The sequence below is a fragment of the Ceratina calcarata genome, unplaced genomic scaffold, assembly GCF_001652005.2.
Source record: "Ceratina calcarata isolate Rehan_Ccalc_2016 unplaced genomic scaffold, ASM165200v1 scaffold211.2, whole genome shotgun sequence".
Taxonomy (NCBI): Eukaryota; Metazoa; Arthropoda; class Insecta; order Hymenoptera; family Apidae; genus Ceratina; species Ceratina calcarata.
In genome coordinates, this window is record NW_017142786.1 from 711,599 (window position 1) to 736,033 (window position 24,435).

Sequence of the window (24,435 nt, forward strand, 5' to 3'; positions counted from 1 at the left end):
TGATTTCAAATGATAAACGAAATGTTTACTTGAAATACAATTTGAAAATTGATATTATAAGTTCGAAGTGACTGCATTATTAATTGTAAGTGTTTTCTATTTCTTGTTAAATTTTAGAATGGATTTGTCTAATTTCAAATTTTGTTTATTGCTTCCTGAATTATTTACAGTCAACAATTCGTGGGGTGCAACGTTTACTTTATTCTGATTTGTTGCTAGACTGAGAATCTTAAAAATGAATACAGAAATTGTAACTGCTAAAATAGTTCAGAATATTGAAATGCTGACGTATTTCTACGTTCAAATGATAAACGAAATGTGTACCTGAAACGTAATTTTTAAATTGTTATTATAAATGTTTTGTTACATACATCAAGCTTAGCATTTGGACTTTAGAACGAATTTTTTTTTAAGTTGCGTACACTGCTTTCTGAATTAATCCTTCCAAAAGGATAATGGATTTTTGTGAAGGTTCAGGCACGTCAGGGTTCATTCCTGGCAGATTGTAGTTTAATTTAAAATAATAATTGTATTTATTTGAATAAGGAGTGTGGTTGAAAAAACTTGTCTGAGAATTTCTTATCCTAAGACTGTAACAGTTAGAACGAAAAAGGTATTAATATTTTCTTGATGAGAATTGCCGATAAAGTTGATGATGAAGCGTTTTGGTATTTTGGATGATGAGATGTTATGTATCTGTCTGCTCATTGGTAATCAGTGAATGCTGGGAGAGGTTGTTCAATATTTTTAAAAATTAAATTACAAATTTTGTTGTTTGACATTTTGGTATTCTTGCATGTGAAACACATTAATAATGATTGTTCGTATAAGAAATAAAGAAATAATGGGAAAGAGGGAGAACGTTTAATATTCTTACCTCCTATTGGAGAAAAATAGATACTAGATTCTAAGATCCTCTTCTCTATGGCCGGTGAAGAATAATATTAATAAGGTTTGGAGAATTCGCGAGTTCTCACTCGAAAAGTCTTCCAATTAAATTATTCCATAGAAACAAAGGGAGAGAAGTAAAGTCTTAACCGATTACAGAAAAAGCTTTCATTTGATTCCCCTCGTCATTTATCATATTCTTTCTGACTACGCAGTTTGTGATTTTTATTTGATACTGTACAATGTTGAAAACAGCGTAAATTAATTAATTAAGGATGTTATGGTTGTATGAATGGCAAAAGCAACGGAGGGCAGATTTGATCGAATGAATTAAGACATGCATAGCGTTTACATTACTTTCGTGTACAATAATATACAAAGTATTAATTATTATAAAGCAGTAACTCTGGTAGTTTTTCAATAAAAAATTCTCTGCATGTACATACTATCGTATCTAATATTTTACGGTGAGAAAGGTCCCCTGAGCTGTGGTGTTCTGACTCTGAATTGTATTGATAAGTTTGATAAATTTCACATACGATAATGTACAAAGAATTAAGTGTTGTAAAGCAGAAACTTTAATAGCTGCTTATCGACAAAATTGTTAATCTTCAGTATATTTATACTATTGCATCTCTAACTTTTTATGATTAGAAAGATTCTGAGTTACGGTGTTCTGACCCTGAATTTTATTAACTACTAACCTCACTTTTTTATAACATTTAATTTAATATTTTTGCGATATTATTGTACATGAAGCTAATATGTACGAAATGGCCTGATAGGAAATTATTGACAATAAAAAAGGTCTAGCAGCTACTCAAAACTGAACAGCAGGCAGCTGACCTTTACTTTCGTCTGGGAAAGATATTGTAGGGGTCCTCTGAGGCCCTCTGCTTTTACATGTTTTTACGATAGAATTTTGGCGAATGGTTCGTAACATTCTTTCATCGTTACGGTCAATAAGGCTGGGACATTACTATTCCCCATAAGAGTGCATAGTAAACTAAGACTAGACCTACCATGCACCTGTTAAATCACCGGTTTTAAATTTTTTTGTAAGAAATAAGAAGAAAACGAAGTTTATACTATCATATTGTTAAAGTTGTAATTATTATAAACTGACATATCAGAATTTACACTAAATTTCACTCAAATGTAAAAAACGTAAATATAGAATATTAGAATACATCAATTGCCGGTATGTTTAGTATTAAAATTGCAATAACTTCGAGCTAGCAAACCTATTCGAAATTCCGCAGCATTATTCGTTTTAATAACAGAATTTCAATCGATGTGGCATTACTCCGACTTGCAAACCATAACATCCTTAATATTATCGCAGAATTTCTTTTGAATATAGTTTGAACCTTTGAACGATTCAGTGATAAAACTCTTAACTCGAAACACTTCGAAAGTCGATAACGGTTTCCTGTTAATAACTTCTGGTCCCCTTCTTCGCGTAGTTCCAGAAAATCATTAAGAGTTTCATGAGAATCAAGAAGAAAACCAATTTCCTCTTAGATGAGCTACTTCAGAATTCATCTTAGCAAATTGGAATGTAATGAAACATTCATTTCGAGAATTACGACAATATAACATTATTGTTAACATCCATCAGTCGTAATTCAATATTAATGTAGGTTCAATAATTAGAGGAAGAGACTGGAATTGAATTACAAATTGGGATTCCTCGATCGAAATCAGATTGATCAATAAAACAAGTGAAACGACAAAAAATGAAGCATCGATGATTTTCTTTAACTTCTGCTCTTTAATAAGATTCTTTATTTTCTCTTGTTCTGTGCATGGGTAGTGGCCGATGAAGAAAAACTCTGGAATCGTTTACGAAATGTCGACAGAGAGTACATGATTATTCTTCAGAATCATCTCTACGTACAAAAAAGTGTTCCGTATAATTTTCTTCATTTATAATTAGACCGCGAATTTTTATGCAAAATAATTTAAGATATAATTTTGAAGAATGAAATTTAGATATGCTTCGCAAACATCATAACATGCATACTGCTTCTACGTATTTTATACTTGCACACTGCGTGCAACACTCAAGTTTTAGCACACTTTTGTCTCTTATAAATAGATAAAAATCTGCAGCCTATTTACAATCAACTAGAGTAATCATACTTTCTGTTAAAATTGAATTAAAATTTAAGAAAATATCGTTAATTGTACGTAGATCAGATTTCTAAACTAATCATTAGACTGCGGATTTTTATGGAAAACAAAACATTGTTAAATCAAACAGATATTTTGAATTTGTCAAACTTAAACTCTTACGCCAGATTGAGAATTGTTTCATTCTTTAAAAATAATGTGTATATTATATATTTTATGTTTTTCAAACTTTTGCATATTATACGCATCTCTTATACTTTCCGTGTATCTAATTCTTTCATAAATGCATAAAACCCGCAGTCTACTAATCATGATTCTTCGACCACATTTCGTATACGTAATGGAATCATTTAATCGTATTTAAATAAACGATCCACCCAAACAGTTCACGCTAAATACTCACATGATCCTGCACTATTATTTATTATTATTGTTTGTTGTTATTATCATTATCATAATTATTTCTTATTATCATTATTATTAGTATCATTAATATTATTAACATAAACTGTAGATATATCTCGAAGCCTTAAAACGAACCTATATAGCTGCCTCGAGCAAGTCAAGGCAATTCTTTCCCCTTTCACCCCTTTCTCTCTCATATCTCTTCGCGTTTAATTATTTTCGTCTCGCTTCACAATGTATCCGTCGCCGTCTTCGACGAAGGCAGGCTACCACTCTACCACCTTACAATAACAATCACATTTCTTTAATTATATTATCCGATTTCGAAGGAGGATCGAGCAGACGCGAACGAATAAAGAATGCGTTTGTTTTCCCTTTCACACGATATACTCTATTATTTCTCTCAAACGCTCGGTTACGGCATCTTGCGTGGTGTCTTGCTTGTTTTAAATCTTCTCTTTATTATATCAACCGATTACAGGTTTGGTCGTAATCGAACGAACACGCGAGGGAAGAAATGATATTATTTACAGCAGGAGATGTACACAGATGTTACGAGCAGAGCGTGCAATCCTCTTTTATTCGATCCCGAATGTACATATTAGTTTTTTATTAGCCATTCAATTCCCGTGAACACCCATGGGTACAGTGTTTGGTTATTAGATAAAAAATGTTACATAGCGGGTACCAGTGGGTGCTGTCTGAAATGTTCGTTTCTAATTTGTCCTTTCGATGAGAATAATCATATATTGTCCGCGACGATTCATAATTCGCGTTGGGAATTGACAGGCGCTGAACATGGCGAGTATGCTAGAGGTTTTCGATGTCGAGAAGCGTTTAATTAACACCAACACGATTACGCGATTTCTATTCACTATGAGAGATGGATTGCAGAGATTTGCTTAAGCAACGGTCAGTTACCACGTCTTGTTTGGAAGCTTGCTCACACGCTCTCCCTCGCAATCACATACACGTTTTTATTTATAAAGTAAACGTCGATTATACATTTATACACACATTTATTTATTTGTTTATTTATATCGGGCACTTGATTTATTAAGGATGGGGTAGACAATGAGAATTTCCTAGAACCGATGCCTTCGCCGAAAACGAATCCTTTCATAGACACCCTGTACAGATATTTTTCCTAACATCCCGTCTCCGTTCCCTTTGTACACACTGGCCATTGGTATCGTATTTTCATTATATCTCTCCTCGACTCACGATGGACGAAGGAAGGCAAGAATCATCCTTCTACATAGACGTTATATCTTTTGTTCGATGTAATCATTTGTCGATTCAATTTATTTCGTGATCGTTTTTTAATCAGTGATTTTCGTAGCGACCGGCCTTCGTCCATACGCGAGGGAAAAATCAGAACACGCCTGTTCCGCTGTTCCGTTCGCCTCGAGAAGGGAGATCGAGCGGAAAGCGAAGAATCAGCTGAAAGGAACCGTCCTCCTCCTCTTCTCCTTTAATCTTTTCCTATTAAGAACACAGCATTCCTCGTCTTCTTCCTTGTTTTTAATTACAGAACTTGGAAGATCAAAGAGATTATTATAATCGTTCAGCGACAATCTACCATATCTTCTTCTTTTCTCCTCTTTTTAACTGTAATTCTTGTCTGTTGTTGCTTGATCCAGGTTTCTGTGCATCCCGCGTTCCTCTTAGTTCTCTCACAAACTTCACAAGATTCTTGCTAGCCTCGTTGCTTGCTCTTATTGTTGTTTTTAGCTTTTTATTATTTTTTTTTTGGTTTGTTTGGTTTCTTTTACTCACGTGTTCAGTTTTGCGAACCGCTGCCGCCGGTTGCGCTCGCTGAAAAGAACAACAGGATTTTGTTTTTCTCCCCTGTCCAATCCCAAGCGATTTTTTTTATTTCGTCTCGCTGGATTCTTTTTTTTCCTTCGCATCGCTTGGTTTCTTTTTTTCGATTTCTCATCTTCGCATGCTATATATTCTAACGTTTTTCTGAACAGAGATACTGCGTTGAAACGAGAGTCAAACTGTAATTGAACTGAACTATTTTTAAAAATGATTTATAGATAATCAATTGTGAAACTTGACGTAAAACTAATTCAGAAACAAACTGTGAATTCTTTATTCAAAGACAGTACGAGAATGAACTTGAACAATTCTATTTTTGAAAATGATTCGTACATTTAAATATCATAATCAGTTGTGAAAACTAATCTGAACCTACTTCAGAAACAAATTATAAGTTCTCTCCCAAAGGCAATACGAGATAATATAATTCTTCACTTGAATTAAAATGCTTCTGAAAATGATTTGTAGTTTTAAATAACCAATTGTGAGAATTGATGTAAAACTAATTCAGAAACAAACTGTGACTTCTTTATTCAAAGATTGCACGAGAATGAAGTCGTAATAGAATTTTTCATTGAATTAAAGTATTTCTAAAAATGGTTTCTAAGTTCACATAATTGGAATACGACTAATTCAGAAGCAAATTGTAAACTCTTTGTTTAAAGACGTATACCAAACTGTAATTTCTTCACTCGAAAACAGCTATTGTATAGGAATTGAACGATACGTATTTAGTCAGGCGCGTTGAAGAATCATTTGTCAGTATCTCTGTCCATGAATACACTAGTCTAGTCCGTAAATATAAATACATAAATCCAAGTTTCGTCACAAGCCAGTCCCATGCAATTTACAACACACTCAATAATATCATTATATTTTTCGAAATTCACTCTGATTTACACCTATTTATGAATGCAGTGTTCCAATTCTCGTTATGCGGAATGGAATTGGAACGATCATTGCAATCAGCTGGAAGTCTTCTTCCATCTAATTTTCTTTCCATACAACATATCTGCAGTACACAGTCGCAAAACCATAAGCCATGCGTCCGACAATCTTTTATACAGTGCTCTTCACTTGAATAGCCTCTAGTAAAAATTGATAATGTCAAAGAGAGGATTTGTATTTAATTGATTTATTAGTTAGGTACCAGTTTTCAAATGAATAGCCTCAAGCATTTAATGCCACAATTAATTGACATTTTGCATAAAGATAGCTCAGAGAAGAAATATTTATGAATAAACTGATTTTATGCATTGACGAGGGAATTGAATGTACAAAAAGTACAAATACTATAAGTATTACATAAAACTGTACAAAATACCAAACGCAAAGTGCACATTGCAATATTTAAAGGACCAAAGCTATTTGAAACACATTACGCTATATACTGTACGTTTACATATCTCTTATTTTATTCGTATTACACAGAGTTTCCTGGACTGTTATGGACTGTTCAAATGAACAGCACTGTAGTTTTGAAACATGAAAGCATGCTCCATAATCGCATAGAAGCATCGTAAACATGCATCGACATATGAAGATCGTCCCAGAAATATTTTGTTTTATATGAATTGAAAAATATATCCGGTTGATACATATATATGTATATATATGCGTTATACAGAGCAAGGCATTTAAACTTATGAAAAATGTTCATGAATTTTATTCGTTTGATGATGTCTTCTTGTTTAGATGCCCCGTTCTGTTCGTTAATGTAATTGTATATTCTGAAACGGTGTTCGAGTTTTGTGGACAGAAAAATGAATGAGATTCTTTTAGGAATCCAAACTTTTGCACGACTTATGTTTATTTTGATAATCACAAGATACGTATGATACAGTAGAACCTCCATTATATGAACTAATTGGGGAACAGATGTGTTCGTATTTTTTTTTTTTGGTTTGTTTGGTTTCTTTTACTCACGTGTTCAGTTTTGCGAACCGCTGCCGCCGGTTGCGCTCGCTGAAAAGAACAACAGGATTTTGTTTTTCTCCCCTGTCCAATCCCAAGCGATTTTTTTTATTTCGTCTCGCTGGATTCTTTTTTTTCCTTCGCATCGCTTGGTTTCTTTTTTTCGATTTCTCATCTTCGCATGCTATATATTCTAACGTTTTTCTGAACAGAGATACTGCGTTGAAACGAGAGTCAAACTGTAATTGAACTGAACTATTTTTAAAAATGATTTATAGATAATCAATTGTGAAACTTGACGTAAAACTAATTCAGAAACAAACTGTGAATTCTTTATTCAAAGACAGTACGAGAATGAACTTGAACAATTCTATTTTTGAAAATGATTCGTACATTTAAATATCATAATCAGTTGTGAAAACTAATCTGAACCTACTTCAGAAACAAATTATAAGTTCTCTCCCAAAGGCAATACGAGATAATATAATTCTTCACTTGAATTAAAATGCTTCTGAAAATGATTTGTAGTTTTAAATAACCAATTGTGAGAATTGATGTAAAACTAATTCAGAAACAAACTGTGACTTCTTTATTCAAAGATTGCACGAGAATGAAGTCGTAATAGAATTTTTCATTGAATTAAAGTATTTCTAAAAATGGTTTCTAAGTTCACATAATTGGAATACGACTAATTCAGAAGCAAATTGTAAACTCTTTGTTTAAAGACGTATACCAAACTGTAATTTCTTCACTCGAAAACAGCTATTGTATAGGAATTGAACGATACGTATTTAGTCAGGCGCGTTGAAGAATCATTTGTCAGTATCTCTGTCCATGAATACACTAGTCTAGTCCGTAAATATAAATACATAAATCCAAGTTTCGTCACAAGCCAGTCCCATGCAATTTACAACACACTCAATAATATCATTATATTTTTCGAAATTCACTCTGATTTACACCTATTTATGAATGCAGTGTTCCAATTCTCGTTATGCGGAATGGAATTGGAACGATCATTGCAATCAGCTGGAAGTCTTCTTCCATCTAATTTTCTTTCCATACAACATATCTGCAGTACACAGTCGCAAAACCATAAGCCATGCGTCCGACAATCTTTTATACAGTGCTCTTCACTTGAATAGCCTCTAGTAAAAATTGATAATGTCAAAGAGAGGATTTGTATTTAATTGATTTATTAGTTAGGTACCAGTTTTCAAATGAATAGCCTCAAGCATTTAATGCCACAATTAATTGACATTTTGCATAAAGATAGCTCAGAGAAGAAATATTTATGAATAAACTGATTTTATGCATTGACGAGGGAATTGAATGTACAAAAAGTACAAATACTATAAGTATTACATAAAACTGTACAAAATACCAAACGCAAAGTGCACATTGCAATATTTAAAGGACCAAAGCTATTTGAAACACATTACGCTATATACTGTACGTTTACATATCTCTTATTTTATTCGTATTACACAGAGTTTCCTGGACTGTTATGGACTGTTCAAATGAACAGCACTGTAGTTTTGAAACATGAAAGCATGCTCCATAATCGCATAGAAGCATCGTAAACATGCATCGACATATGAAGATCGTCCCAGAAATATTTTGTTTTATATGAATTGAAAAATATATCCGGTTGATACATATATATGTATATATATGCGTTATACAGAGCAAGGCATTTAAACTTATGAAAAATGTTCATGAATTTTATTCGTTTGATGATGTCTTCTTGTTTAGATGCCCCGTTCTGTTCGTTAATGTAATTGTATATTCTGAAACGGTGTTCGAGTTTTGTGGACAGAAAAATGAATGAGATTCTTTTAGGAATCCAAACTTTTGCACGACTTATGTTTATTTTGATAATCACAAGATACGTATGATACAGTAGAACCTCCATTATATGAACTAATTGGGGAACAGATGTGTTCGTATAAGAGACTTTTTATATAATAGAACTATTTAAAAGAATGTAGCACTAGAAGAAAAATGAAATAAAACGAACATAACTTCTTCATAGATTTCTTTCGATAAATGTGAAATTTTCGAGGCGTTGACGTTGACGTTATATTTTGTCGAAAGCCTCGAATGTAGAAAGAGAAAGGTGTATTATGCATTGAACACAAAATAAAAATCTGTATCGAATTATAGTAACAATGCAATTACAAAACCTTTTCGTTTCCGAATTTTTTCATTCCAAATTTTTTTACATAACTGAAAGTTCATACAAGAGAATATTCATATAATGGGCGTTCATATAACGGAAGTTCTGTTGTATGAATATATCAGAATCCCATTCTATTAACAATGAACGTTCCTGTTCTTCTTGGATTTTGAGGATGTATTGGCTATACAGTCAATCCCAAAAGTTTATATACCTTAGAAAAACGCATTTCCTATAATTAAAGAGAAATCAGACGTCGGAAGAACAATGCTAATAATAAATAGCTACGTGCTAAAAAGTATAGAAGGAAATATCCAATTAAGTATTGACACTGACGAAAAATTTTTTTTTTCAAAATTTCGAAAAATGCTTGAAATAAAAGTTGTTATCCTTCTAACTTTGATATTTAACGAGTTACGTATGATTATTTGGCATTTTATTGATATTGACAAAATCCGACCATCCCAGCGTCGAAACGGCGAATTTTTGGAAGAAAATTTCGTTTTTTGTCAATAACTCCCGAACGGATGGACGTAGGGGGGGCATGTATAGGACCATTTTGTAGGGTCGACGAGATCTACAATTTCTGTATAAAAATTCTTCGCNGAGACCGGATTAATCATTTTTATATTACTTCTTATAAGAAAAGTTGGTTTGGTATAAGTCCAAACATCAAGAACGGATTACGGTCGTACACCGAGGTACCACTGTAGTCTCAATAATCCTGTATGTCTAATGAAATCCGCGCGTATGAAGATGATTATTATTAAAGTAAGTGTCGAGATGTGAGCCAGTGTCCGTCGACGTAAACCGTAGTAGAAACAAGAGTAGGAAAAATGATTAAGATAATCGTTATCGATAAAGTGCAGCAATAAGAATCGTAGCTTACCGTACCCGTAGAGAAGAGCGGGCGGGTGAAACAAAATTCTCTAAACCTCTTTACGATATATACATGTACGTATATACCGTTGTTACTGTTTTTTGATGATCATGTTGTTGTTGTTGTTGTTGTTGTTCTTACTGTTGCTGTTCGTAGTATCAGTTAACGAAAACTGTTGTTCTAATGTTGTTAATCTGTCGTTGTTGTGTTGTCCATTCGTGTTTTCATTTCTCGGTGGTTTCTATTCTCGCCGCGTTTCGTCGCACGATTTTTCTAATCAATACCACTTTATGCTCGACCACCAAAAAATTGAAAACCACTGGCTGGGACTAACTTCGGAAGACGAACAGGGCGAAGGGGGTTGGTTTGGGTGGGGCAGGGTAGTAACCACCAAAAAGTACAGACAGACACATAACAGTAATTACGAGAGGCACGGGTCATGGGGTGAGTGGCTGTTGTTGTGTGCTTATCGTTAATTCCATCAAATCCCGTTTTCTTCCTCTTCGTTTTTATTTATCGAATTTTGCTCACGCTATCATCGAAACGGATCGAAGCTGAATTATTTTTGTCCAAATTCGAGCTTTTATTCTTGTTTCTGTAGTAGGTGTTGCTTAGGGACAAATAACATTTACGCTGTGCTTTAATCAAACGTCGTATAGCGACAAAGATCTAATCGATATGAAATGTACAATTTTATTTGCTTGTCGTTATATAACATTCTAATTAAAACGTTGCGTTCCTCGCCGATTCATGAAACACTTCTTTTACTATTAATTAGTCGAAAAACCAGCAAACATCGATAGAAGGTTGCCCTTTTAAATTCTTATATAAATGGAGCAATACCGGGGTTTCAGCGTATTAATTGGAACTGAACTGATCGTGAATGAAAATCGGTGGTTCATGAATATCCAACGAGAGAGCTCGACGGTGGGGGATGAATACAGATAGTGATACATCAGCAATTATACGTATATATACCTATCACAGGCAGAAAATATATGTATACATATGTAAACACCGAGTTGAAGCGTGAATTTCGGGTTTCAGGGCACGGATCTCAGGTTTAATGTATGTATGTAGTACATGGAGCAGCGAGAAACGGAGACAGACAACGTGTCCGTATAATAAAAGTACAACGTTGTACACACGTCCTACGTGGTTTTAAACATATAAGGAGACAGAAAAATAGGGGGAACATAGTATAGAAATAGACAGAAACAGATAGATAGAGACAACAGTTAATATATACGTATAATATATAAACGCGATAGAGTCGCAGAGTTTTGACTTTTGCTTTCTCTACCTTCAGACTCACTCACACACAAATCTCTTCCACCAACCAGCACGTCTACATGAAGTTCGCTAGACGAAAAAAAAGAGAAACACATAGAAATCGCACGTTAAATACGGTGGACAGTGTGAGAGATTAGCGACACCTTAATAGCACATTTATTCTTGTGTCTATTAGAATGACTGGACCAAATCAGATGTTCGGCTTTATGTTTTTGTCAAATAGTAAATATCTATTGGTAAATTGATATTATTTAATTTTCTCTATTGGTGAATAAATACTATTTATTATTTTACAAAAATATCAAGTAAAAGAAATAGTATCTATTCATCAATAGACACTATTTATTATTTTTAGTATCTATTTACCGATGGAAACTGTTTATATATTTACCAATAGATATTAGTTGGACCAAATTAGATATTTGAGTTGAATATTCTCAAGGTATTGAATACTAAATCAATTTTTTATCAATAGCACATTTTTTAGGTTGATACTGTAAATGTAGTTTGTATTCTTTTCATGGAGAGATTTGTACAAAATTCTTTTCTATCTGCACTCTATATTTCATCTATCAATATTTTTCGAATATGTATATACACATTTCTCTTTTCATGGAAAAGCTTGTGCAACACTCTTTCTCCATCTGCACTGTATATTTTATTTGTGAATATTTTTTCAAATCCTCATGTATATACATATGTACTTCTCTTTTCATGGAGAGATATTAAATAATTCATATTTATCACTATATTCAATCGAAATAGCTATTAAACATCGGGAAACCATCAATCCAAATATCTTTTCATTTTTCCGTTACATTTCGTTCAATCAATCTGACAGACACTTATCCATCGACATTTTCGTTACTTTTACCCATTCCCTTGACATTTAACGTCTAAATAAAAAAATGTATAAAAAGAAATTATTTTAAGTAGAAATTGATTTGATTATTTTGTCTGACATCGCCATAGCAGTTCTCTCCAGTCTCTAATGGGAAAATTTAGTTTAAGCGAAGCACGGTAACGAATTTTGTGGGCCAGGCCGAGAGACTCCTGACGGGAATCTCGTTGAAAATCAATTCTTCGAACAACCGTGCAAGCCTATACGTATTATTAGACACTCTTCAGTCGGGGGGACGACACACGTGTCCCATTTGCCTCGTGCAAAACACATTTTGATTTCGTTACTCGAGACCTATCCCCCCAGCACGGAAATATAGATCGACAGAAACAGTAGCCATCAACAACTAATTCGGTTCTAGTATCTTTCAACAATTTGCAGTGAAACAGCGAATTCATTCATTTATTTAAAAATAAACGGACTCATTAAATATTGATAATATTATAATTATTAAAATGAGTTTTATGTTCATTTCTGATGTCTTGATTTAAACAAATTTTAATAGTTAAACCTAATTCAATTATACAAGGAGGTCCACCTAATGAGTTCACCTAAAAAACTCGAAAAAAATATTTTTTATGTGATGTAAATGAAATCAAAAGATGAACGTTTTGCAAGAGATTTTTCTGGATTTTGAACATCATCGAATACAGTTATTAGCGATTAAGTTTCAACTGCAAGGCTGCAAGGCTTCTTGGATATTTAGGAGGACCACCCTGTACGTATAATTCTACATAATGACAGATACATGTGTAACTTGAATACCGAATTGGTCGTTGAAAGTCGTGATGGTACATCGATCGTATCACACAGAACACTTAAACAGTTACAATTGGCAGTGTCGTTAGCTTTATTGAGTGCGTTTAAAAGATTGATTACTTACCAACAATGATGGCCAATACGATTAGTCCGATTACGCCCATGATTATCATCATCTGGAAACGGAGGAACGAAACGTGAACAATTAATCGTGACATTGTAAACTAAAATAAATAAGTGCTAATAGCTTACCTTCAAATTTTGTAACCAGAACTTCCTCTTCAGTTTTCCTGCTTGCTGTTCAAACTGTGACGCTCCTTGCTGAAGCGCGTCTGCAAGGAACATTTCATTTCTTCATGAAAATTATCAGTTTACTTTATATAATTTAGGATATTTGTAATTTAAATGACGAAAGAAATGAATATTATTTAAGCATAAATAGTTTATAATAGAAATGATTTACTATGTCATAATTAGACTGTAAATTGTTGTGCAAAATCATAGTTTTTGAAAAACATTTCAACGAAGATAATTCATTTATACAGGATTTTCACTGATATCATTTCATAATGTGAGATTACAATAACTATTTTATGAAAATACGAGCGAAGACAGGCAGTGAAAGCGAGAAGAATAGATAAATAGGCGTTAAGTTTAAGAGAAAGAGGCAATAGAAAAGAGGTAGTAAAGTAGTAAGGCGAAGTAGTTAAGGTAATCTGAGCTATAAGATCTCAGCCAGAAGTTTATGAAACGTGATAAAAAGCTATGTCCAATATCTGAAGTAATAAATACTTTTAGGAAAAATGATATTCACAGAGAAGGAGAGTTTATAAAATTGTTCGACGTGTCTTTTTAGGTCACAGAGAATTTTTATCATATTAGTTTTAATATTCCAATATATTGTTTTTGACACTTTTTAATCTGACTTGCAACTGTCTTCAAGTCTTATAATTCTTACGTTTGCTTGTTTTTTACTGCAGATCTTAAATAATGTTCTGGAACTTGATATTTTTTCAATTTCAAAATATTCTTCAATCATGTGTTAAGAATTATACCAAATTACAAAATCCTGTCATTCGACATGAGAATTCAAGATATAATAACTTTGTTAGAGGGTTCGCAAAATTCCTAAAATTTTGTACAACGTTCTATTAATGTAATATCCAATAACTGTTAAAATTTCTATACTTTGTCATTATTCTTATGTAAGGATTCATACGATCTTAAAGGCTCATACAAGTTTAATAAGAAGCAAGTGCAAATGTAGACGATTGGATAAGAATAATAAATACCTGGAAGGAACAATAAATATACGTATTACTACTAATACATTAAAAGATTATAGTTTGTAAGCTTGACTGTAAGGAAGAGGCTGTTTATATTCTTAAGCCTAATAAGGAAAGGATGGTTAATAAACATACATACATATAGCGTGCTACTACATTAATTGTTTTATGTACATTTAATGATTACATACAATAAGTACAGTTTCTTACATGCAAATTTTGTATAATTGCAAAAATATCCTCAGTCTAGTTTTAATATTTGAGACAATGATTAGAGTATTCGTCCATTCTCTAGGATTATAATTATGTATGATATGAATTTGAATGAGGTACTATGAATAGAATGAAAGAGACAATTGGTGAAGATATGCGTTGATAGCATAAATCACTTTGCTAACAAGTTCTCACATCCCACGGGATTGGATCGTATGCCCTTTCGCGGAGGCGTGGGTCGTTTTCTAAAGATAACTGATATCCTTAGCAGAGGATCAAAAGATTAGGAGTCATAAAAATATTCATTCCGCGTTCCACGTAGAATTTCTAGATAATTATAAATTATATTTTTATCCTTGATCTGCCTCATGTTACACAAAATTACGTTCTGAATTCACGTTTTACTATTTCAAAGCTTAGAATGAAAATTATAAGTAATACAGATATTAAATTGTGTTCGATTGATAAATAATGCCTTTGAAAAAAACGTTCTGATCTCAATCAATATTTTCAACAATTTTAAATCTTAAGATTATAATTTAGTTCAATACATTCAGATATTAAATATTACTGTTGAAACAATTTTTAATTATGAAAAAATGTTCTGGCATGAATTAATATTTTTAATAAGTGTGAAGCTTAAGATGAAAATTTCATCAGTATTTACTTCAATAACATCAGATATTTAATAATACTCTGGATACAATTTTGAAGTACGACAAAAACGTACTTTATTAAACATTCTTATGAGTTAATATTCTCAATAATTTAAAAACTTAAAATAGAATTTCTATGAGTATTTATTCCAATAAATTCAGATATTTAATATTACTCTGGATACAGTTTTCGATTATGACAAAAACGTTCTTCCAGGAATTAACATTTTCAACAATTTTAAAGTTTAAGATTAAAATTTATTTCAATAAATTCAAATATCAAATGTAACTTTCGACATAGATTCTACTTGTTAGAGAGAAACGCTTTATCATGGGTTAATATTTCCAATATTAATGAGGGACAATGAAAAATTGCGGCGACGATCAAACTGTAAGCGGAAAAGATCGACGACAGTTAGCCCGATTCTAGAACGTCACAGTAATCGATATCAGCGTATAGTCAGACGCGCAGGGTCGAACTACTAGGATACTCATCATCGGTTTACCAAATAAAAAATCTATACTACATTATATTCATTCACTGTAATATGATTAAGGAAATCAAAATTGAATTTAAAGGTTTATATAAAAATTCTCAAAAAGTACGGATAAATAAATTTATTAATTCTAAATGCAAAACTGAATAGACAGTTGATATAATAAAAAATTCATCAGTATTGTGAATTGGGTTCAATATTCTACTTAAAACTCAGATGAATTGCAACACCAAATAAAATATTGTTAGAACATCACAGGATTATTAGTTATTTGAAACCTCAAAAGTCTTTTGTTCAACGACATAGCGTAGCATGAATGAAGCAGCGAAATACATTTTATAAAAAAGCGAAGTACAAAGCTTGCACATTCCAGATTATAACAAATGAATAGCCAGTGAAGTTATTAAAAAGTTCCAGCATTGTGAGTTAGGTTTATTATTTGATGAATTATAATAGGAAGTAAAATATTGGTATAATATGATGACTGATATTATTAATATACGAAACGTCTTCATTAAAATGTGGCAACACTTTTTCATCGAAATATTGTGGCATGAATAAGGCTGTGAAATAAGTTTTTCCCAAGAAGCAAAGTACAAAGCCTGCACATTTCGAGCGTAATGAATGAATAGGCAATGAAGATATTTCAGAACTGAGTTAGGCTCATTACTTTGTAAAGTATTTCAATGAAGTATAGTATAGTTTAGGATTTTATCAAGCCAGTTGTTCATTAGAACGCGGTAATACATCTTCCCCGAAATAGTGCATTATGAATAAAACAATGAAATGAATTTCCTAGAAAAGCGAAGTGCAAACCCTGCATATTTCAAATAGAACAAATGAATAGGCAACGAAATAATTAAAAAATTCCAGCATTGTAAGTTAGGGTCATTGTTTCACAAATTGTCAGGAAGTCAAATATTCTATTAGAATTTATGAAACGAATTTCTCATTAAAAGACGACAATATTTATTCATCGAAATAGCATGATAAGGCAATGAAATAAATTTCCTAAAAAAAAGTAAAGAATAATAAGAAGCAATAAATGAATAATCAATGAAAGGTATTGCGAGTTAGGTTAATTATTTCGTAAATTATATCAGGAAATAAAATATGAAAACAAGTCGCGTACTAAAAACAGACAATATTCTCTGAGCTGTGTATTATTAATGCAGGACGCGAGAATGAATGGAGAGAACCATTCTTGGTACGCGAACAGACTCGTCCTTCGTTCCAATCCGACCGCTTTGTCCGCCGCTAATCGCCGCCACGTGAATTTCCACTTTTCGCCCGTCTCCCCTTGTCGACGATTCTTTCGCTATGAAAACTCTCGTCGCGCATCATAACGATGCAGGATGTATATACATATGTATGTACAGTGGCTAGATAGGTGCAAACCGCGAGAATACATGCAGGAAGATATCACGTGTACTCTCATTGTTCCCTTTTCTGGCTTTTGTTGCCACGCAGCGTTTGCGCTTTTAAATTTCATGCCACCGCATCCTGTCCCCCTCCCCTCGAGCCCTCTCTCGCCTCTCGCTACATTATTTAATAGCACTTTCTATAGTTCCGTCGAGACCGTTAAAAAGTCTGTTCAAGGTCTCTTCGAGTCTAGTTTGAACGAGGAAAATTTTATAAAGAGGAAGTAATAATGGGAATGGCACCTCGAACTTGCTTCAAATTTACCCTATGGACTAACTCTAAAAGACATGGTATCAGTGCAGCTTTATACCACTCATATCAAGATAAAAGATTAAAACTTTTTAACAACAGGCAAAAGAGATGCTAAAGTATGGGAGCTACATAAAAGAGGCAAGGCATTTATATTCCTGTACTACTTTTTATTGGAAACTAATTGCAAGACATGGAAAAATAAGTTGCACCATGAAATAATTTGAGAAATTGTAGACTTAGTATCAACCAGTACAGAGCTTCTCCCATTGAATTTCAAGATAGAATGTCAAAACTTTTTAACAATAGGCAAAGAACTAAGGGGTGGGAGCTATCTAAAAGGGCTGGGATATATATTCTTGTACTACTTTCTGTTGAAAATGAAAATATCTTAAATTAGTTCGTCATGAAATGGGTTGAACTCTTATAGTAAAGACTACACCAAATTCGGGTATCTATTCCTGTGCTACTTCTTAACATCTAAGCGATGGTTATATCATGTAATGGATTGAGAAATAATTTACTGGGTATTAACGAGAGCAGAGAAAGAAAATCAAAACTTTTTCTGAATCTTCATGATTAAGACTACATAAAATATCTATTTCTATACATACTACTTGTTATACGTTAAGACTGTATCATGAAACAGATTGAGAAATAAATGACTTGGTATCAATCAATCGAGGGTTAATGAGCTAACATTAAAGAGAGAAGAAAATTTATATTCACTGTCAATACATATCAAGAAAAGAGTCTCTACAAGGCTACATAAAATCTTCTACAACGAGAATAGTGCTTCTACAGGCAGATAGTGGTTCTACAGGCAAACTAGTGGTTTTACAGGCATTTTCAATTCAAAATCACACCTGCTCGATCGTCGAGCTCGGAGAGCTTCTGATCACGCTCGAGCACCTTCTCGACGTTCGTTTTCATGATGTCGACGACCTCGTCGACCTGCGCCTGCGTCGCCTGCAGTCGTTTCTGCGAGGCGATCTGCTGAGGCGTCCTGGGACCTCCGACGATCCCATCGGTACCGGCACCTGCGCCCGCAGCTGCATCCGGTGCTAGACCGCCCTCGGTGGCCCTGGAAAAGACAACAATTATTATAAAAATCATACTTCTATCTTCTATCTTTTTAAAAGCCATCGAGCCATATCATAACTATGGAACTTAAGGAATTGGTGATGGAAAAATATATTGAAATGTAAATGACGCATGTATAAAATGATAATAGAACAAGTATTGAGAGGGAGTAAAAAAAAAACAGAAGGAAGAATAAACGAATTCAATTTTCTAAAAACAAGAAGATACATACATGTTCTATGATACGACTCAGTAAGTACGAATTGTCTAAGTAAACGCAATCGAAAAGAGAAAATGAAGTTTTACACTAGATAGAGGAATACTTCAGAAGAATTGCGAGTTTGAACCGCGTTTTAAACCCTTGGGAAATTGAATGGCAAATAGGGATGAAAGAGTATGCACGCGACTGAAGATTAGCGAGTGGAAATCTAAAAAGCGTCTAGACGGATTTTCACGTTTCGAGATTTGCATGAGAGTCCACTGTCGGGGATCTTGAATACGGCTAACTAATCCGATACGTTTTATTCCGCTTCCTAGTGACGCTGTCGTCACTCCGTATTAAGTTCACGTCCTTGCTCAAGGAAAAATCAGGTGGCGACCTACTCGCCCGTTCAATTTCATTTTCCAGTGAAAATCACGTTAACGAAGGAAACAGACAGAGAGAAAGAGAGAGAGAGAGAGAGAGAGAGAGAGAGAGAGAGAGAGAGAGTTATTATCACTATCAGCTGGCGGAGTGAATTATTAAAATTTTCCCACGTATCCGCCGGACTATTGAAAATGTTCCATTAAGTGGAAAAGAAAAATGCGAAGAATTGCGTGGAAAAATGCATCACGGTATTTTTCAGAAAGCCATTCATAGGAGCTTCCATTCTTTCCTAGGGTGCTGCAATTTTTCCATGGAACCACCGAGGGCGGTGGGAAATGCGAAAGGTCAGAGTTCATGCCACGGGGTTTCTGAGAACGGCTTATAAACGCACTGTGCACAGAGCGCATAGATGATAATAAATATTCTCCATCTAGATACATGATTCGCGTGAGCTTATCATTCTGTGAAATACGGAATCAATATCACTATGCTGTTAAAAAATCATAATGATATGAATCATATGAATTAGAATAATTAAATCGTTAATTAAATCATACCTAGATTATTCAAAGTTTGTTTCATTAAGTAACGTTTGACAAACAAGAAACAAGGCTGTGTTTACTTTTATGGACAGATCATCCGCGGGAACTTTTCAGTTCTGCGAAATTCTAAATCAATATTACCACATGTATACTGTTTTGTAAAACGATATTAGGATAATTAAATGATACCTAGGTTATTTAAACTTATTTCATTAACTACGTTTGACAAACAAATTTAAACAGGCGCTGTATTTACTTTTAATTAGAATCAGAACAAACAAGAATAATAGGCAAGGGAATGGAGCGAGTTAATATTAACTTTGGGCGGTTATGGTAGTTCGTGGTAACCGATACGATACGATGGTTTCCCGTACGCGATCGTGGCTGACCTTTCGGCCAGGGTAAGACCTTTTCTTGGTACAACGGAAATGTTAGTTTAATTATCATGACTGGCACGCGTTGGCGTTTTCGTCGCATTTTCCATTTCAACATCCTGCGCAACTTTCGTCTCCTCCTTTATTCGAATCGCACCTCGATATCGATTTCATTTAATAACAGTTTCACCTTAACGAAAGTTATTCCACAAGCAAGAGTTTTAAACCTATTCTTATACAGGGTGATTCAATTAAGTATAGCCATCTGAATATCTCCTTTATTTGTGATTGTAGGAAAAGTATTTTTGCAATGTAAATGGTATCAAAAGACAGATCTTTTGCAAAAATTTTCTTTTTCTGAATTTGGAACATTACAGATATAATTATTAGCGGTTAAGTTTTCAGGCTTATAATGTCAATCTTCTCTGCTTAGTGAAGCAAGCGCATAATTAAGTATGATAATAAAATAGCATAACTTTCTATTCACTGGTTTATGTTTGTATAATTCTAAGGTAACATCAAATTATAGAAAAATACGCCAGTGAATAAAAATTGTGGTGTGAAGAGGAATTGGAACATCCTTTTATAATTTCAATTTCAGTCTAGAAGTCACTTCTAACAAGTTATAATTCGTATTGATCAACTATATGCAATTGTAACTTCTCTTTGCGAACAAGTTTTAATAATTGAATGGAACGTCTGGTGAATTATTCACGGAGGTGTATACTGACTGTTTTTGGCGGATAACGCGAGTGACAATGGGACCGATATCTTACGATTCGGAGCGCGTGCTCGAGATGGTGAATCGGGGTTTCCGGACGTGTCGAGTGGCTGCCTAACGGCCGGCGGATTAAAAAGGCGGTCGAAGAGGTTGCGGGTTTTATTTTTGGTCGACCGATCGATCGCCAGTCGAACATCGAAACGTGCCTTCTGCCCGACTATTTCATGATAGAACGTGCTCGAATAAGTGTACACAGTGATCGGTCATTGACGATATCAGGCTGCGAAGTTTTATACAGAACAAAAGTGATGGCAATGAAGAAAATGGAACTTGAATTAAAATTTCTATTACTATTTAGAAATTTAGATACGCATTGTAATTTTGAACTTTTGCACATTTTTACATTTTATATTTTCTATAAATGCTCCAAATTCTAAGTAGCACACTTCATTTAACAAGCCAACGTAGAAAATGAAATCTAGATTGAAATTTGAGATATGCAGTGTACTTTTTATTCTTACACGTTTCTATATTTTGTATTGTCTATAAATTCATCAAATTCTGATTGACATTGTCACTTTTAGTTCTCATAGGAATTATCTTCAACTGTATTTATACTGTAATCTTATTCTGATATTATTGAAGCCTTATAAACATTCGAAGTATTTATAATAATGTATCAGTAGCGTATGGAGTGTTATACAGAACGAAAGTCTTATAAATGTAGAAAATGGAATCCAAAATTACAATTTAAAGTGTGTATTGTACTTTTCATCCTCTGCACATTTTTAAATTTTTTATTTCTGTAAATTCATCAAATTCTGATTAACTCTTCATTTAAAAATTATGGTCAGTTTATTTCTTGAATATCTTATGCAAGATTAGTTTTCTTAAAAATTATCTTGAATTATATTTATACTAAAATCCCATGCAAGTTTAGTTTTCATAAAAGTTATCTCCAATTATATTTACACTGCAATCCCATTCTAATATTATTGGAGTCCTATAACATTTCAAGAATTGACGATAGTGTCGCAATCGACTGAGAAGTTTCATGCAGAATAAAATTGATGTCAATGTAGAAATTGATATCTACGTTACAATTTGAGATGTGTATTATACTTTTGATTCGTTTCAGATATTTAAGTTTTATATTTTCTGTCGATCCGCCAGATTCTAATTACCTCTATTCATACAAAAATTGCGGGTAATTTATTTGATGCAATCTTAGTTATCATAAGAATTATTTTGAATTATATTCATACCGCAGTCTCATTCTGATACTATTGAAGGCTTATAACAATTTGAGGAAGTACATACAAGATAATTGCTATCTCCATAATGATGATAATTGATATTTTCATTCTATTACGAAGAGCACATGCAATAACCATTTGAATGATGCATTGATAAACTAATTAAGAACGTAAGTCTGTGAAATAGTTAATCAAGACGGTAACTCATTTCACAAAGGGTTTGAATGAAAACTTTTTCTAACGACATTTTTTGCTCAGTAGAAGATGCGTTCACCTGGTTTTAAAGCTCCTACGCGTTCAAGCGGCTTATATAATCAGATTAATATATCGATCGAGCCAACTTGCCCGATTATCATAGTTTATTGAATTACTTTTAACATAAAAATTGGCCACTGCTATGAATCACTCGTTTTTCATGACCGTACATTCATTTCATAAATGATGACCTTTGGTATTTGTAACAAAGTTCCAAGCCCACGCGATTGGACACTCTTTTTCTATCGGTCTTTTTTTATAAACATTCGTATCGATGCATACTAATTTTAGTTTATCGAGGATCAACGTGACGTCAACGAGAGACAGCTGAATATTCCCAAAAAATCATCACGTGAAATGAGTCCTTCTAATCAAAATACGATCGATTTTCAATTAAAGATTAATTTGATAGATAAAATAAATTTATACCTGAAGTATAATCACTAATTTTCTTAGTAGAAAGTGTTTAATGCCGAGTAACTTTATTTTTCCTGTATACATATTTGTTTGAAAATGTTTTAATATCAATTTTTAATATGTTGCAATCGTAAACATTCGCTTGAAATGTTTTAACATCATTTTTCAATGTACTGCAAACATAAAATGGATCTGACTATTCCTTCACGGTAAAGATTAGGTAGAGAACGAAGAACGGGCCGAGTACAAAATTTCTGCAAACTAGAACGTCGGATTAGATAAGTATAATCCGTTTACTACGCCATCGCGGAGTCGCGATTTGCAGGTAAACCTGTTGGCGTTTTACGTACAGTCCGACCACCGAAGGGACAATCTACTTGCAGGTGGTTTCATATCTGTCGCGTGAAACCCGTAGAACATTGCTGCAAATGTGTTCTCGTCATTGATTATCTAAATATAGAAACTGTGAACGTACAGCTCTGCTGTGTGCTTCACGATTGATTGCTCTTAGTACGTATCCGTCTTTAATTAAATACCATGATTTCCCTAAACTACCATTTTTACACCAAACGAACTTTCCCTTATCATTAGCATGTAACGTTCAGACACATGTTACAAGATGAAGAATGCGAATTTCTTCTTAAGGATGTATTGGCTATACAGTCAATCCAAAGGTTTATGTACCTTAGAAAAACGTATTTCCTATAATTAAAAAGAAATCAGACGTCGGAAGAACAATGCTAATAATAAATAGCTACGTGCTAAAAAGTATAGAAGGAAATATCCAATTAAGTNACTTAATTGGATATTTCCTTCTATACTTTTTAGCACGTAGCTATTTATTATTAGCATTGTTCTTCCGACGTCTGATTTCTTTTTAAAAAATGCGTTTCTAAAGTGCATAAACTTTTGGGATTGACTGTATAGCCAATACATCCTTAAATGTTTGTCCAATAGATACCCTCTTGAAAGTCTCGCGACAATTTTTTTTTAAAGCAAGTACTAAGTCTCTATTCCAGTTTTGTTACAGCCAATTGAACAGTAATTTTGAATGAATGTCATTTTTAATAAACAGAGAATATAGAGAGAAGTTACAACGAATGTTCCACTTTGCTAAACTGTATAGTATAGAACGGATCGAGGTTCCTCTATTAGTTTGGCTGTCCGTATCTCACGATTGATTGCCCTGTTAGTCTTTAATTAAATTCCATAATTTCCCTAATGTACTAATTTTTCTTTTCCGAAGTTTTTCCTTATCATTAACGTGTTTTTTAACGAACTTTCCATTACCTTTGTTATGAATGTTGAGCAATACGTTACAAGATGAAGTTTCTTAAAAGAGAACACGAGTTTCTTCTTAAATATTTGTTTAATAAATCTCTTCTTAAAATTCTCTCTCTTTCTGACAATGAAAAAGGGAATACTAAAGAGAAGGTAGGAAAGGAAATAATACAGAGTTACACAGGGAATAATAAAGAGAATTCACACGTTCTAGTTTTCTAAATTGTAAAGTATAAAACTTATCGAAGTTTCTCTTTAATTAAATTCCATAATTTTCCTAATCTACTATTATCTAACGAAACGAATTCTTCCTTGTCATGGGGATAAATGTTGAGAAATGAATTACATGTTGAAGCTTCTTAAAAGAGAATTCGAATTTCTTTTTAATTATCTGTTGTTATATTTCCTCTTAAAA

At 33.3% G+C, this 24,435-nt stretch overlaps 1 protein-coding gene across 5 annotated transcripts in view; it reads right to left on the reverse strand.

Annotated features, from left to right (window-relative positions):
* Window positions 1-24,435, reverse strand: part of nSyb (neuronal Synaptobrevin) — a 30,455-nt gene that overhangs the window by 4,535 nt on the left and 1,485 nt on the right. The window contains exons 2-6 of one of the 5 annotated variants that reach the window (XM_018019948.2): window positions 18,372-18,589; window positions 13,435-13,514; window positions 13,307-13,358; window positions 11,533-11,591; window positions 7,144-7,221 (exon numbers count right to left, since the gene is read on the reverse strand). In XM_018019948.2, coding sequence (XP_017875437.1) covers window positions 11,578-11,591; window positions 13,307-13,358; window positions 13,435-13,514; window positions 18,372-18,589 — 364 coding nt within the window. In that variant the 3' untranslated portion in view covers window positions 7,144-7,221; window positions 11,533-11,577. Of the gene's footprint in view, window positions 1-7,143; window positions 7,222-11,532; window positions 11,592-13,306; window positions 13,359-13,434; window positions 13,515-18,371; window positions 18,590-24,435 lie in introns of those variants that run through there. The other 4 variants (XM_018019950.2, XM_018019949.2, XM_018019946.2 and 1 more) reach the window with 4 other exon arrangements.